The sequence below is a fragment of the Paramisgurnus dabryanus genome, chromosome 17 (genome assembly GCF_030506205.2).
Source record: "Paramisgurnus dabryanus chromosome 17, PD_genome_1.1, whole genome shotgun sequence".
Classification (NCBI taxonomy): domain Eukaryota; kingdom Metazoa; phylum Chordata; class Actinopteri; order Cypriniformes; family Cobitidae; genus Paramisgurnus; species Paramisgurnus dabryanus.
This window is the reverse complement of record NC_133353.1, coordinates 12,095,496-12,111,104: the sequence shown is the minus strand read 5'-3', so window position 1 is coordinate 12,111,104 and position 15,609 is coordinate 12,095,496. Positions and strand designations below refer to the sequence as shown.

Below are 15,609 nucleotides of genomic sequence, written 5' to 3'. Positions count from 1 at the left end.
TATTTATCGCATACCAGGGATCATGGATCAGTTTGCATATGTTAAAATACTTGAAGAGGTCATGTTGCCCTATGCTGAAGAGGACATGCCCTTGAAATGGTTGTTTCAACAAGACAATGACCCAAAACACACAAAATTAATGTTATGGAGTGGCCAGCCCAATCTCCAGACCTTAATCCAATTGAGAACTTGTGGGGTGATATCAAAAATGCTGTTTCTGAAGCAAAACCAAGAAATGTGAATGAATTGTTAAAGAATCATGGAGTGGAATAACAGCTGAGAGGTGCCACAAGTTGGTTGACTCCATGCCACACAGATGTCAAGCAGTTTTAAAAAACTGTGGTCATACAACTAAATATTAGTTTAGTGATTCACAGGATTGCTAAATCCCAGAAAAAAAAGTGTTTGTACAAAATAGTTTTGAGTTTGTACAGTCAAAGGTAGACACTGCTATTTTTTTGAACACACCCCTTTCAACTAATTGCCCAATTGCACAGCCTTAAGAGCGTGCATATCATGAATGCTGGGTCTCATTTGTTTTCTGAGAATCTACTGAACCTACTGGTAACTTGTTTGCCACGTAGCAATAAAAAATATACTAAAAACCTTGATTATTCTGGTTAGTCACATTGTACTGCTATTATTTTGAACAAGACTGTATATATTAAAATAAAATCTTTTAGCAGATCTGGGGATATTTGTGAGTATATCCTCGCAGATGTTTTTCAAAAAGCAGCAGATGTTCTGCTTTTTTAATAAAAACGATTGTTGACTATAAACACTCAAACCTGCAAATACACACCCACTTACACAAGTGGTGCAAATTTGCACGTCTCTCAACATTTTTGAGAAGCTACCAAAAATGTAACCCGATATTTAAGAATCAAAGTGGAAATGTATAAAAATATATATTTTTAAGAAAATTGTGATCAACCAGTACAATAATGGGCGGTTCTGTCCTCCTCTGTGTTCATTGGTCTACTTATTTTTTTCATGAGTATGCTGGACATTACACACAGGTTTATAGGATATAGTAATGTATGAACACTGGGCACAGCACAGAAATACATCTTATAAGCAGCTAACCGAAGAATAATTGGATGAAACATTCAGCTGGTATGTATTGCACATTTTCACATCATTGATACCACGTTGAAGATCATTTATAATCCAAAATAATTAACAGTTATTCGTGTGTTTAATCTCATGAGCATCTGATGCCACACCTGAGGATGGCAGGGCGAGGCAATGTGTCACAAACAGAATGAAGATATGTGAACAAGAATTAGGTGTAGAAGAAGTATAGAAGGAGTGGAATATGTTGAAATAAGTGTAATAAAGACAGAGGGGTGTGTAGTTATGTGTGTGACTTAGTATGAGAGAAAGTAGAGGGTGGAAATACTCAGAAGGTGTGGTTCTTAAAAATAGACCATTATTTAAGGTACGGAGGACCAGATTTGTTCTTATTACAGATGAACATACAAAAACCACTCGTAACTATTTAAAGATGTAGACACATTTTAGTTATAGATGTTTTCAATATCTGAAAAATCTTTAAATGCTCAAGTCCTTGAAATTAGTTTTGCTTGGTTATGTGTGAAAAGATGCAATACAGGCAAAGGATTTTAGCTTTAAATATTTGTAAATGTATCATTTGACATACTTTCATTTATGTTATAGCTCTGAAGACTAAGTTTTTCAAAACTGTAGATATTGTAGTGTACAAATATTTGACTGGCAGCATACATACGTGGCGTGATTTCAACATAATTAAGATTAAATCTGTTTTTTCTAAAACTGGGTGTGAGAGGGATTAAGCAAACTCATAACAGTTCAACTATTTATTTGTGCTGTGAATATACAAATACGAATGATGAAACATTCAAATCTAATCTTTTAACAAAGATGTGCTCTATTAGATTTTAAAACTGATGTGTAAGATTTCACGATTTTCTGGTCGATCAGGTCCAGGTAATCTGATCACTGCTAATGAGGTGTTTACATGATGAAGCTGACACTGTAGGTCTCTAGACTGTCAGTTGCTGATGAGGTCATACGTGACCTGTGTGATGTCAAAGGCTTGTTGTGAGCAGTCAGATGTCAGCATAGTTCCTACAGAGATTTTTCGGGAAGGGCTGTAGATGAATCGGGCACGTTGAGACTCCACCTCTTCATCAGCCCAGCAGGGAGTGGGCATCTCCACACAATACAACAATGGATAGACACTGCCCATATATACGCTGACAAACAACTGCTTTAACACCTTAATGTCCCTCTGTAATACACAGAAACACAAGTAGTATGAGGATAACATAAACAAATAGATCAAGAAACGTTGAGCATAGGATGCGGTTAAAACACGTAAGCCCACTGAGAATGATATCTTCTATGACCATGATTTTAGATTACTTCACCAAACCTGATTATCAGGTAAATCATTCACACATACATGCACACACATTGTATATGAGCTACGTAATGCATAATACTAACCAAAATGATACTAACAGTGTAACAATGTCATGAAACATATTCAAATACACACACAGTTTACCTTTTCAGATCGTCTCAGGTTACTCTCCGATTCGGTCCATGATTTCTGTAAAATCAGATATTTAGTTAAGAACTCATAAAAAATATACCTACCTTAATAAGAAAACAACTGATGCCAATGGAAAGCACAGTCCATGATAGAAAATATATGTGTGTGTGTGTTCTTACCCTAAATGCATCCATTAGGTCCGGCTGATCTAGAAAATTGGGGAAGGAAGCTAGAACCGCACTGCAAATGAGATCTAAGACAAAGACCAACACAGGAATATACAACTGCATTATGTTTTTTTTTTGTGTGTGGTAATACAGTCTTAAAAATATGGGTGCTACACAATGTCATAGAATAACTATTTTTGGATGTACGGTTCCACCATGAACCTTTGACATCTGAAAAATCTTTAAGCTTCTCTTTAGTGGATAAAGTTTTTTAGACCAGGGGTTTTACAAACTTTATGATGGCAGGGACCCCACATATGATGAACATTTAATTTTCTAAGAGACCCCTTGGAACCCTGGGGAGGTGCCCGGACCCCAATTTGAAAACCCCCGCATTAGACTATGAAAAGGCAAAAACAAAATGGTTCATTTAACTAAAGGGTTCTTTACGGAAAGCAATGGTTCTTCCATGACATCACTGTGAAGAACTCTTTGAAACTCCTTAATTTTAAGTCTCTTTGAAGTACATTGTGTTTGGTTGTATTACCTGCACTCTGCATGGTGACCCGGTCCAGTAAAAGAGCATCAGCCAGTATTTGCCTGTATATTGCCAGTAAGTGCAGTAAGGACAAACTTCCAACTATAGTGTCTGGCAACAGACTTGGATGGAACATGATGGAAAAAAGCCATTAATGCTTCATGAGTATATTCTAACTAGGGCTGTCAAAATTAACGGGTTAATAATGCGTTAACGCAAATTCATTTTAACACCACTAATTTTATCAACGCGCGATTAAGACAACACACAATTTCTGTTTGACCCTTGGTCTAGCCCACAGCTGGATGAATTGAGAAGCCGCGCTGTCTAGATGAGTTGGAGGTTTTCATAAAAATAAGAACATTAAGCTCTCGTCTAGTGAATCCAATGCTCTTAATCGTCATTAAACATCTAAAATGATCTTTATCTGTACGTTTCCTGAGAGGTATGACCTATAATCTGTTATATCTGAAGTGAATGTTTGGTTAACTGTTGAGGAAAAGTATCTGTCGTCTAACATTATATTAAACCCTTGCATTAGCCTACAGTATCTTAAAGCGGTCTGTCTCAATGTCAAAATGAAACAATAAAAGAAAAACATTTTTTTAAACATATATTGATATTGTTTTTGCTTTGCGTAAACAGGTATAATTCTGTCATGTTTTGTCAGATTTCAACAAATCATGCATTGTTTTGAAGTTTTTTAATGGAGAATGTTAAAATATAATTTTTTTTTTTTGAAAATTTGCTCATCCAAACTCAATTTGCCAGCACAGGTCACAAATGATGCAGCAGCAAACAGAAATGGAGAAAGAACAAGGTCTTCTAAAGGGAAAATCATTTATAAAACTATGGCTGATGGTTCTGTTGAAAATGCAAATAGGGTGTTGTAATCCTAAATTTGCATATAGCATATATATTTGTCCAAATCCATGTTAATTAGAGCATTAAAAACTTGAAAAGTGTTAAATTTAGGTAAATTTAGAACAGATACAAATGTGAGATTTGCGAATAATCGCAAATTAACTCATGAAACAATTAATCTAGATTAAATATTTTAATCTATTGACAGCCCAAATTATAACATTCTATATGTAAGGGATAATGTATAGGAAGCAGGTTGTTATCACAGAAATAAGCCCTGACAGTGTGACTTTATTCGCGATTTACAACCTGCTGCTTGTACATTATCCTGCTTCTTACACGGCTATTTACCTTATAAGTAAGGTACGGAACATTAAATAGTGATTTGAAATATTTAATTAGCTTATTTTTAACAAATGCAGACCTGTTTACTTTCGGTTTCAAGATAAGACGTAAAATGTCATAAACACACTATTTGGTTTAATCCTTTGTAAATATAATGTCATTTACTGTACCTGTCAAAATTATTTGTATCCAGGTTACTGTGTGTTATTAGTTTTAGGCGGTTGTTATCTCAGAATAACAAACCTTGGAATGTCAGGACTGGCCAATCAGAATCAAGCATTTTAGAGTGCCGTGTAATAAATCGTACAAAACATCATCGTTTTTTTTTCAGAATAACAATATTAATGTGAAGTCAGAGAATTTGACCATTTACTTCAGAAGTTCTCTTCTGCGTGTGTTCACCGATTTGAGTTTAACAAGGAGTTTGGGCTGCTTCCTGGACAGCAACATCTGCTGAAGTACACTAGTGGATGTGCCTAAGAAGGGAACAGTGGCAATAAGTATGTGAGTGTTAAAGTGTGTGAGGGTTTTGTGACAGACTGTTACCTCTCTTAGTAGATGTGGCATCCAAATCAGTGTCTTTCTCAAATGGTGTGCCACCATGAATAGTGAGCTCATGTGTCCTGAACACAAATATACAAAGGACAATAGTATTGTGGATTGCTTAGGCTCTGTATTATTATTAGCGTGTGTGTGTACCGTAGGGCGATGGGAGCTCCACTTTCATCAAACAGTTTTAGGAAGGCCCAACCACAGCTGAGATCTCCTTTCTCGCCTGTGGACTGTAACAGAGCAAAACACTTAGTACCCTGTCATCAATAACTTGCAAAACCTTGTTGCTTTTGCAAAACAAATGATTAGCAGAACACGGTTGTGCAGATAGTCACGCTTATTTACTCTACTGTGTTTTATGAAAATTATCTATATGTGTGTGTGTGTGCTAATTGAACAAGGGAGTTAAATAGACAAATGTTGGTAGGTGTATATCCTCAGGGATCAGAGCTGGCTGTAATTGACATATGATAAATGAATCGATTACAATTACTTTTGCAAGGAGTTATTGCTTACATTTCTAATGTAGGTTACACCCAATTCAAACAGAATCCCGAGATCAGGAGTTTCGGAATCGCAACGCAGGAAACAGTCTCCATCCAGAAGACAGGGAAGCATTCCAACCATCTAAAATACAGCACACATGCCAGGTAAAATTCAGATTAAACACAAAAGAAGGATGTGCATGTATCAATGCCTGTGTATTATTCTTACCCTTGGAGAGAAGCTCCAGGACTTTGGGCTCTTTGAGTTGTAAGTGGCTCTGATTGTATGAATGTTACTCAAAACCTGACATGGAAAGCATTCAACTTTAGTCAAAAGCAAACTTCAAGTGGAACAAAGAGAGAGAAACAATAGTGTTATGTACACATATGTGTCATATGATACCAGTTTCTTAAAGACGTTGAGTTTAAATTTGCATTAGAATTGTTGTCCTCAACTTTTACAATGACTTTTTAAATGACCCGTTCTTAAACTGTAAAGGGAAGATTTTAAGAAAACAAGATTGAAGACTTTCTGCAATAATTATTGGATCATAATGCTCAACTAAGTCCATATCATTTACTTTAATATATTTGGCTCAACCCTACAAAATTAAAAAGACAAATATTGAGCTGATGCCAAAGTAAATGATTATAAAACATATGAGTTCAATTTCACTTTGCTCAAGTTTTTTAAAACTTTTAACTAAAGACTTAAATATGCCCAATAATTTAGATCGGATTGTACCTTAAAAAGTTGTTTAAAGTATGAACGCATGCTTTTGTCTATTTAAGTACCATTGTCATTAATCCCATTACATTCTGTTATTTGATTTAGGTTTACATGGTTCTGCCTTTGAATACTGTGCCACATGACCATCACATGATGTCAGAATGTATGAAATTATTATACATCTTTTTGCATTTGTATTTAAATATCCCTCTGCTGAAACTACTCAGATGATAGAGAGGGCGATAAATATACTAGTGCTAATACTGGAGACAACTCGCATTTGGAAATAACGACTTAAGTAACATTATGGGCCAGTTTCCTAGACAGGGGTTAAGACTAGTCCCTGACTAACTTAAATGTTAGACAAATAGAAAACAACTTGCTCTGACATATCCTAAAATATATCAGTGAAAGTGTTGTGTCTCAAGATGCACACCAGTAATGTTTATTTATAAATTATGCTTTTAAAATGACTTAAATGTCCCAATTTAACTAAGGCCTAGTCCTGTCTTAAACTAATCCCTGTCCGGGAAAATGCCCCTTAAAGTGTTTAGTGCCGTTGTAGACATTCATTTCCAGGGAAATATCCTAAATTCTCCTGTATACCTCAGTGGTAGAGCATTGTGTCAGCAACACTAAAGGTCATGGGTTTGAATTCAGGGCACACATACATAGTATACTGATATTTTTTATGCACTGTTAGTCGAGTTGGATAAACGTGTCTGCCAAATGCTTAAATGTAAAATGTAATTATGATTTGTCTGGAACGTAGCATACAGTGGTGGGAAAAAGTGTTGGCTCCTTCCTGTTTTTTTTTATATATATTTGTCACTCAAACAAAGTTAACACAAGTAAACACAACATGCAGTTTTTAAAAAGACATTCCACGTTTTGTGAAAATATGCTCATTTCCCAGCTCCCCTAGAGTTAAATATTTGATTTTTTTCAGTTTTGGAATCCATTCTGCTAATCTCCAGGACTAGTACCACTTTTAGCATAGCTTAGCATAATTCATTGAATCTGATTAGACCATTTAGCATTACGCCTCCTGCAGCCATGTTACAGCAACAAAGTCCTTGATTTTTACGGCAGAATGAGAGTATAGTTCCTAGCCATATCTGGCTACAAAATTGCAACTTTTAATTTTCTGTCGGTCTTAGTACATGATGTAACTACAGAAGAGTCAAGTTTTAAATAGGAAAAATATCGAAACTCTTTGGTTATTTTTGAGCGCGATGCTAAATGGTCTAATCAGATTCAATGGATTGTGCTAAACTATGCTAAAAGTGGTACCGCCAGACCTGAAGATCAGCTGAATGAATTCCAAAGTGGTAAAAATCAAATATTTAACTCTAGGGGAGCTGGAAAATGTGAATATTAAAAAATGGAGTGTCCCTAAATAAGGTTTTTATTATAAAGGGAGAACAAAATACAAAAAAAAAAACATGGCACTGTTGCTTGCCCCCGTTATTTGTGGTTTATCACACTTGAGGATTTTTTAAACAGTTTGTTTTTGTAAATAAAATGGAAAATCTATGGGCACAGATTAGTCCTTGAAAAACTAATGGCGTGGCTTTAAATTCCTTAAGTTACTTTAATAGTTTTGAACCAATCTCTTTAACACAGTTGGAACATTTCATAATTCATACTACTCCAGGGACACATCCCTTAGATCCTATTCCACCTGGTTTGTTATCAACTCGGTTTAACCTCTTAGGCACTATTCTTCAATCACCTTTTAATAGTAGTTTAACTACTGGAACTGTTCCATTATGTTTCAAACATGCAGTTGTTCAGCCACTTCTGAAGTCGACCAATATTAAAATTACATATTTTTATCAACAGTTTTAGAGAAAATCGTGTTTTCTCAACTTGCTCCATACCTAGAGGAAAATAATGTTAAAGACATGTTTCAGTCAGGGTTTTAAATCATTTCACAGCACAGAAACTGCCCTTCATTAAGTTTTTAACGATATTTTTTAAGGAGTAGGTTCTGGAAAGCCAGTTATTCTTATTCCTCTAGATCTTACAGCTGCTTTTGATACCATTGATCATGATATTTTATTGAGTCGTCTGGAGGATGTTGGTATCAAAGGCATTGCCTTAGATTGGTTTAAATCTTATTTGAAAGACAGATCGTTCTCGATCTACATTGCTAATTTGCGCTCTTCGTCGGCTAAATTACGTTGTGGTGTGCCTCAGGGTTCCATTCTTGGGCCCATCTTATTGTCACTATATATGTGTCCTTTAGGGTTTTTTTCCTCCGCAAATACAATATTATGTATCATCTGTACGCAGATGACACACAGTTATATATTCCAATAGATTCGACCGACTCAAAATCCTTGGATGTACTTGTTCAGTGTTTAGGTGAGATTAAGGCTTGGTTGGAGTGCAACCTAAATCGGAATAATGCTTGTTTCACACGGTACACGGTAAGCGGCAAAATCGCCGCGCGGCTTCAGCTTTTCTCTTGTATTGGAAGCGTTTTGTGCAGTATTTAGTCCAAATATGTTTATCTTCAACGGCACCTGTCATGAAGTACCATGTCCGGAGAAGGAATAGGATTTTGGGTGCACGAGCAAGGCGTGTGGACCAACTCCGCTTCACCTCTGTAACCGCCCCCGTTTTGCCGCTTTCCGCACGTCTCCTATTGAAAAAGAACTAAACACTCACGGTTGCCGCGTACCGTGTGAAACGGCCTTAAGACTGTGTTGTGTTTGGTCCTTCTTCTGCATCAAAGGAAATTATAAGTAGACTGACTTCGATGTCATGTGTCAGACCATGCTAAAAATGTGGGCGTTACCATTGACTCATCCTTGGTTTTGGAGAAGCAGTTGACCAGTGTTGTTAAGGCTGGTTTATGGTTTACCGCAGTGCCAACTATCTTTTTAATCAGCTTCAATTATTGCAGAATTCTGCAGCTAGACAAAGAAAAGTGAGAGGATTGCACCAGTTCTTATTACATTACACTGGTTGCCTGAAAAAATGTAGGATTGAATTTAAGATTTTGTTAATGGTTTTTAAAGCATTACACCAAAATATATTGCTATATATATCTTCTAAAGCCTTATCAAAACACAAGAATCAGGACATCTACCAATTAGATGATTTTATATGTTCCTAAAACAAGGTTAAAATGAAAGGATGATAGGGCTTTTTCGGTAGCTGCTCCACGCTTACTGAAACCCTCTTCCTTGTACAGTAAATCGGCTCCTTCTGTGGATGTTTTTAAGTTGAGGTTAAAAAAATCATATCTTTTCAGCATGGATTTTAGTTTTATAAGCTCTTCTCTTATTGTTTTAATGTTTTTCTCTGTCTTTTTTGTTTGTTTGTTCAAATGTCTTCTTGAAAAGCACTTTGGTCAACAGGAGTTGTTTTAAATGTGCTATAGAAATAAAGTTTGTATTGTATTGTATTGTATTGTATTGTGAGCTCTGTTTCTTTAGGCACACCCAGGCCTGAAAACTGCCACACCTGTTCACAATCAAGAAATCACTTAAATAGGACCTGCCTGATAAAGTGAAGTAGACCAAAAGATCCTCAAAAGCTACTCATACTGTTGAGATCCAAAGAAATTCAGGAACAAAGAGAACAAAAGTAATTGAGTCAGGAAAAGGTTATAAAGCCATTTATAAAGCTTTTGGACTCCAGAGAACCTCAGTAAGAACCATTATCCACAAATGGAGAAAACATGGAACAGTGGTGAACCTTTCCAGGAGTGGCCGAGCGACCAAAATTACCCTAGGAGCCCAGCCATGACTCATCCAAGAGGTCACACAAGACCCCACAACAACATCCAAAGACATGCAGGACTCACTTGCCTCAGTTAAAGTCAGGATTCATGACTCCATAAGAAAGAGACTGCGCAAAATGGCCTGCATGGCAGAGTTCCAAGACGAAAACCACTGCTGAGCAAAAAGAACTAAAGGCTCGTCTCGATTTTGCCAGAAAACATCTTGATGATCCCCAATACTTTTGGAAAAATACTCTATGGACTGACGAGACAAAAGTTGAACTTTTTGGAAGGTGTGTGTGTCCCATTACATCTGGCGTAAAAGTAACACACCTGAGAAAAAGAACAATATCAAGAGTGAAATATGGTGGTGGTAGTGTGATGGTCTGTGGCTGTTTTGCTGCTTCAGGACCTGGAAGACTGGCTGTGATAAATGGAAGCATGTATTCTGCTGTCTACCAAAACATCCTGAAGGACAATGTCCATCCATCTGTTTGTGACCTCAAGCTGAGGCGCACTTGGGTTCTGCAGAAGGACAATGATCCAAAACACACCAGAAAGGCCACCTCTGAATGGCTGAAGAGAAAACAAAATGAAGACTTTGTAGTGACCTAGTCAAAGTCCTGACCTCAATCCAATTGAGATGCTGTGGCATGACCTTAAAAAGGCGGTTCATGCTCGAAAACCCTCCAATGTGGCTGAGTTACAACAATTCTGCAAAGATTAATGGGACAAAATACCTCCACAGTGCTGTAACAGACTTATTGCAAGTAATCGCAAAAGCTGGATTCAGTTGTTGCTGCTACAGGTGGCCCAACCAGTTATTGGGTTTAGGGGGCAAAGACTTTTCACACAGGGCCATGTGGGTTTGGATTTTGTTTTCCCTTCATAATAAAAACCTTCATTTAAAAACTGCATGTTGTGTTTACTTGTGTTATCTTTGATCTAAAACATTAAAGTGTCACAAACATGCAAAAAGTAAAAAAAGGAAGGGTGCCAATACTTTTTCACACCACTAACTTTGAAAATGCATCTCAGCGTGTTACCTGGCTTCCATTAAATGCACACAGACGAACATGCCTGCTTAGCACCTGTAACCCAACCCCGGGAGGAGGTATCATTCTACAGCTCCACAGATTTAGTGTTAAACTCACTTTAGAAGGGCGTCCATGAACCTGGATAATGGACACACACACACACAAGTATTCAACATGTTATTAAAGAGGAGGGCAATACTTTGGTTATGCATAATGAACTATAAACAGTTAGTGTTTATGTTGCAGGTAGATACCTTGCCTGTATCTGGGTCTAGATGGAGGTCTTTAAAGGAGAGCTGTGATTGGCTAAGCTTAGGTTGAATGAAGTGACTTGCCCTGTAAGATATTCCTGCTCAACAAACACATACACACATAAGATAAAAAAAACTAAGCACATAGTACAAGTATAATAGCATCTTTGATAACAGCCGCATGTGACTTGTAACAGCCAAACTCACTATTGGAAACACATTAATTTGTACACACTAATGGTTCTGTGGTCCTACCAAAACAGTGTTTCGTATGGGTAAACTTCTAATTTACACAAAAGATTACACATAAATCAATTAGTGACCTTCCTCCAGAAGTTTGGAGAGAGTGGAGGGTCTGAAGCCTGGAGGGATGGCACCCATCGCTGCCAGCACATCAGTGGCATCTATCTGCAGATACAACACAATTTAGTATATGTGGTGGCTAGTTTATAAGTCTCTGTTATTGTGTTTCTGAGGTTTAGAGGAGAGTACATGCACATAAGATACATTAGTCTTAAAAATGTATTAAAACAGAATATACCTCAGTAACAGCCTTCCGCACTGTATCCCAATTGGATGCTTTGCTATTTGAAAAAGTATTCTCAATCAGTAAATCAGTTTTCACCATGAACACTGTATGGTAATTCAAATTATTTTACTTTAGGATATACATAGATTGTGAGACTTACACACTTTGCGTTCATAAAAAAGCAGTTCAACAAAACAGACTGTAGAATGCAAAGGCAATCCTGCCATCTGGTGGAGAGAGATGAAACATTACCTGGATTTTTTGTCAGACTCCTCATGCTCTTCCTCACTCTCTTCCTCGTCTTCATCATCATTCTCTCTCTCACTTTCCGACTGAGACAACAGCTGAAAACAAACAATGCTCTTCATACACAGACTCTTCATTTAAACCAGATATCAGTTTAGTACTTAAACAAATAATTTAAATAATTCGGTTAGGACTGCCCATTGAAGTGTCTTATTTTAAAGGGACAAAAGTTTTAAAGCTAAATCTGAGATTTTACATATAAAAGGTCTGCAGTATGATCTGTTGTAAATTAAACACACCTTTAGAAAAGTTTTAGGTACCAGACCCTTCTGTCCAGCTGAATTCTGAGCCAACCACCATCCATCCTCATTCTTAGAAAGAATTTTCAAAACCTCTCCTTTCTGTACAAAAAATACTTATTGTAAAAAACAACAGCTAATGCTGAATACATGTTTTTTAATGATGAAATAAGCAGATGTTACGCTAGTCACCTGAACACAGAGATCTCCCTCTTCCTCTCCTGTAAATGCACTGAGAGCAAGATATGAAACAGATTCTTGTTCTAAAGCATCTGTATCCTCCTCCTCATCATCACTCTCATCAACATTATCATCCTGTATGTCTTCTTCAGCACTCTCATCCTCTGAGCTGCCATCTTCATCACTTTCTTCCTCCTCACTCTCCTGTTCTGTCTGAGATGAACTAGTTCCAGCTGCTCTACATGGCCAGAAAACAAAGACTTAGTGTTGAATGGTTATTGGTACTGGTTAATATGGTTATTGAAAACTACTTAGACATAAACATAAACGCAAAAAAACTACTTGTACAAGGTGTTAGGACATAAATTGTGTTGCGTGTAAAAAAAACAACCACCCTACAATAAAAAAACCTATTTTTTTAATCCCCATTATACCAAAGCAGTCTTATTAGATATGCCATTCTTTTATCAATGTGATGTCACACTGATAAAGCTCTGCCTACGGCCATTGATTGACAGTCTTGCAAATCCATAGTTTCCACCCTCCTCCGTATTGTACACTGTTCACAGTATCTCAATAGTTAGATACTACTGTGTATTTTAACAGAAGGCACTCATAGTCCATTTTGGTAAAGGTGTGAGAAGCAGCAGCTCATTTGCAATTCTCCCACCCAAATTGGGGCATTTTTGGCAACCTTATCAGTGGGGTATTTTGATCTGAATCTTCACAGACACATTCTGGGCACACCTGAGACTTATATAACTATTTGTAAAAATGGGCATAATAGGTGCCATTTAACATAAAAGCATGTTAATGACCTTAAATGTGTATGACCTTTAAATTCAGGCAAAAACCTACACCAGAGGTTTAACCGTCTACATATCAGTGCCTCTGTTTTCTATCTGTCAATGGTTCTGCAGACAGATGCAACAAAGAACCAATTTGATTTTAATGCACATATTTATTAGTAAACGTTTTCCAAAAGCACCTTGCATTCAAATAATACGTTCACTAATGTATGCATGGTTCTTTGAATAGATTTAAAACAGTACATACTCATCCAGAGGCTGTAGCTTAAGAACTAAAGACAGTAGACGCTCCTGTAGTGTCAACAAACGTCTCTCCTCTTCCTTTTTACACTGCTCATAGTTCCCCACTGGAGCCGGCTCATCTGCCTGATCAACCAGAATCATGCAATTCATCCTTTATATAAAACATCATCTATTGTGATACACCACTGTTAATAATATATATTTATAGACAGGGGTGTTACTTTAGATAATTTCTTCAGGGTCTTCAATATTTCCACGACTGCACGCTGTAACTCTTTGCATCTTGAAAAGCAAACATAGTTACAGATCACATTGTGGCATGTGCAAGATCCTATAGAAATCAAAGTATGTATGTATCCTTGTACTTGTAGTCATGTGGGCATTTATTGTCCAAAACATATACTGTAGAGAATCACTGCACCTTTCTAAGGTATCTGTCTTGTCTGTTATGCTTGATTTAGCAGCCTGTTGGACCAACGAATCTACCTGCAAGACAGATACAGCACTATTATTATAGACTTTTATGTGCTATTCATAATATTCTTTTATTATTATCAACAGACCAGAGGACACAAATTAATTAGTTACAAACGAGTACTATGGTTTAAGTTGGTTTTTGGCACTTAAGCAAAATCTATTGCATACAAATAAAGAGCTGATTTCATTTAACCTTTCGTTTCATCTCGTCCGTCTCTCTTTGGATCGTTTGAAGAGGTCCTCTCCTTTTTGGGGGCATCGTGTAGTTCGTGTATCCACCATAAGCACAAAACGACAGCAGACTTTACAGCGTTTTCTGTATTAATGTGTTATTTCCTAGTCACCGTGCTCAGATTTATCAAAAATTAAAGCAGCGGCGCCATGATAGACACGCTGAACGTGGTTGCTAAGATACCACTTTTTTTCTACGACGCTAGTATGTGACGCCATCACTGTGCGCGCGAGAGCTCAGCCTGGTCGACGAATGGGTTTAACGTATTTTTCTCTTGTGTATGTTCACAAAACGTGTCATTTTTATAAGAATTGAAATATCTGCCTTTTTATTATAAACTAGTTTGTATTGTAAGCAGAACACATTTCTAGATCAGTATTATTAATAATACACGCGTCCATTCCTATGTTGGGCTGTGATTGTCTAACCTGGTCAAACAGGTTTTCTGTCTAAATGTCTGTATACGAATGCATGCAACGTTTCACTTCTTTCACCTTCGAGTTGATTGATACTTTTTCTAACTTAAGCTTATTATCACACCAAGAAATGAGCATAATACTTTATATTACGGAGTCAACAGTTAATAAAATACTTTCTTTTATTTCAACTCCCACAGGCAAATAAAACAGCACATACATGGAAACAACATGAATTTGGATTGAACAAATATTACAGAAAGGAAAACCTACAAATACAAAAAAAATTCTCAATGTCGTTGTCTGACATTCTTTGCATTGCTATTTCTCTAGCCAGTGGAGTGTCTTTGATCCAAGGTTGAAAGCCTGAATCCTGGTAAATTCTGAAGAAATGCTGTTATTTAAGGCAGATCCCTTATTCCGGTTGTGAAGTCAAATCTGATGTCACTTCAGATGGCCTTGTTGTCTTTTCTAGACACTAAAAGGCAAATGTGCAGTTGGTTAAACCATATAACTTGGTTGTAATACGCAATGTAAACACTCCAGAAACTACTGTGTGAACTAGCAACAATCTCACGAATATTTATTCGTGATTATTATTAATCTACTGAATATTTGGGATTTACCAAAGTCGGTTTAATAGCATTTTGCTTACATTTAAACTGTATCTGTCATGACAGGTCCAGCTTTTTCTGTGTTTCTGCGAGTTTGTCCTGCAACCGCTTTTTTCGCCAATCCAAGAATCTTCTTCGCATTCTGTTTGCCTGCCATCCAGCTACAAAACCAGCAGCAAACGAAACTAGAATAGCCACTTGTAACGTCCTTTCCGACACATCGGCCATATTCACCTCCGCACAACCACACAGTCTGGAATGGATTGTGGTAGCACGTGTGTGAATGTGAAGCGTATACTATCACGTGACATGGGCGT

General features: G+C 37.0%; 2 protein-coding genes across 2 annotated transcripts; both read right to left on the bottom strand.

Moving 5' to 3' along the window:
• Window positions 1–1,830: 1,830 nt before the first annotated feature.
• Window positions 1,831–14,446, bottom strand: nphp1 (nephronophthisis 1). The gene is made up of 20 exons (XM_065297456.2): window positions 14,224–14,446; window positions 13,975–14,039; window positions 13,775–13,835; window positions 13,558–13,676; window positions 12,514–12,739; window positions 12,322–12,423; window positions 12,029–12,120; window positions 11,789–11,831; window positions 11,571–11,655; window positions 11,251–11,345; window positions 11,006–11,134; window positions 5,723–5,797; window positions 5,525–5,635; window positions 5,156–5,238; window positions 5,003–5,079; window positions 4,830–4,932; window positions 3,257–3,369; window positions 2,722–2,795; window positions 2,555–2,599; window positions 1,831–2,275 (listed from the first exon to the last, which is right to left on the bottom strand). Exons 1-20 carry the CDS (start codon window positions 14,287–14,289, stop codon window positions 2,036–2,038), a joined length of 2,004 nt encoding a protein of 667 aa, XP_065153528.1. The 5' UTR covers window positions 14,290–14,446; the 3' UTR covers window positions 1,831–2,035.
• A 415-nt stretch (window positions 14,447–14,861) lies between these two features.
• lnc.lemp (lncRNA encoded micropeptide) lies at window positions 14,862–15,596 on the bottom strand. The gene is made up of 2 exons (XM_065297455.2): window positions 15,334–15,596; window positions 14,862–15,156 (listed from the first exon to the last, which is right to left on the bottom strand). Exon 1 carries the CDS (start codon window positions 15,518–15,520, stop codon window positions 15,350–15,352), a length of 171 nt encoding a protein of 56 aa, XP_065153527.1. The 5' UTR covers window positions 15,521–15,596; the 3' UTR covers window positions 14,862–15,156; window positions 15,334–15,349.
• Window positions 15,597–15,609: the final 13 nt, after the last annotated feature.

Excerpts from the sequence above, each read along its gene's own strand:
- nphp1 (XM_065297456.2), bottom strand. The coding sequence starts at position 14,289 with ATGCCCCCAAAAAGGAGAGGACCTCTTCAAACGATCCAAAGAGAGACG. Across the intron at positions 12,424-12,513 it reads AGGGAGATCTCTGTGTTCAG|AAAGGAGAGGTTTTGAAAAT; the intron begins GTGACTAGCGTA and ends TTTTTTGTACAG. Across the intron at positions 11,656-11,788 it reads TGCGGAAGGCTGTTACTGAG|ATAGATGCCACTGATGTGCT; the intron begins GTATATTCTGTT and ends TTGTATCTGCAG.
- lnc.lemp (XM_065297455.2), bottom strand. The coding sequence starts at position 15,520 with ATGGCCGATGTGTCGGAAAGGACGTTACAAGTGGCTATTCTAGTTTCG.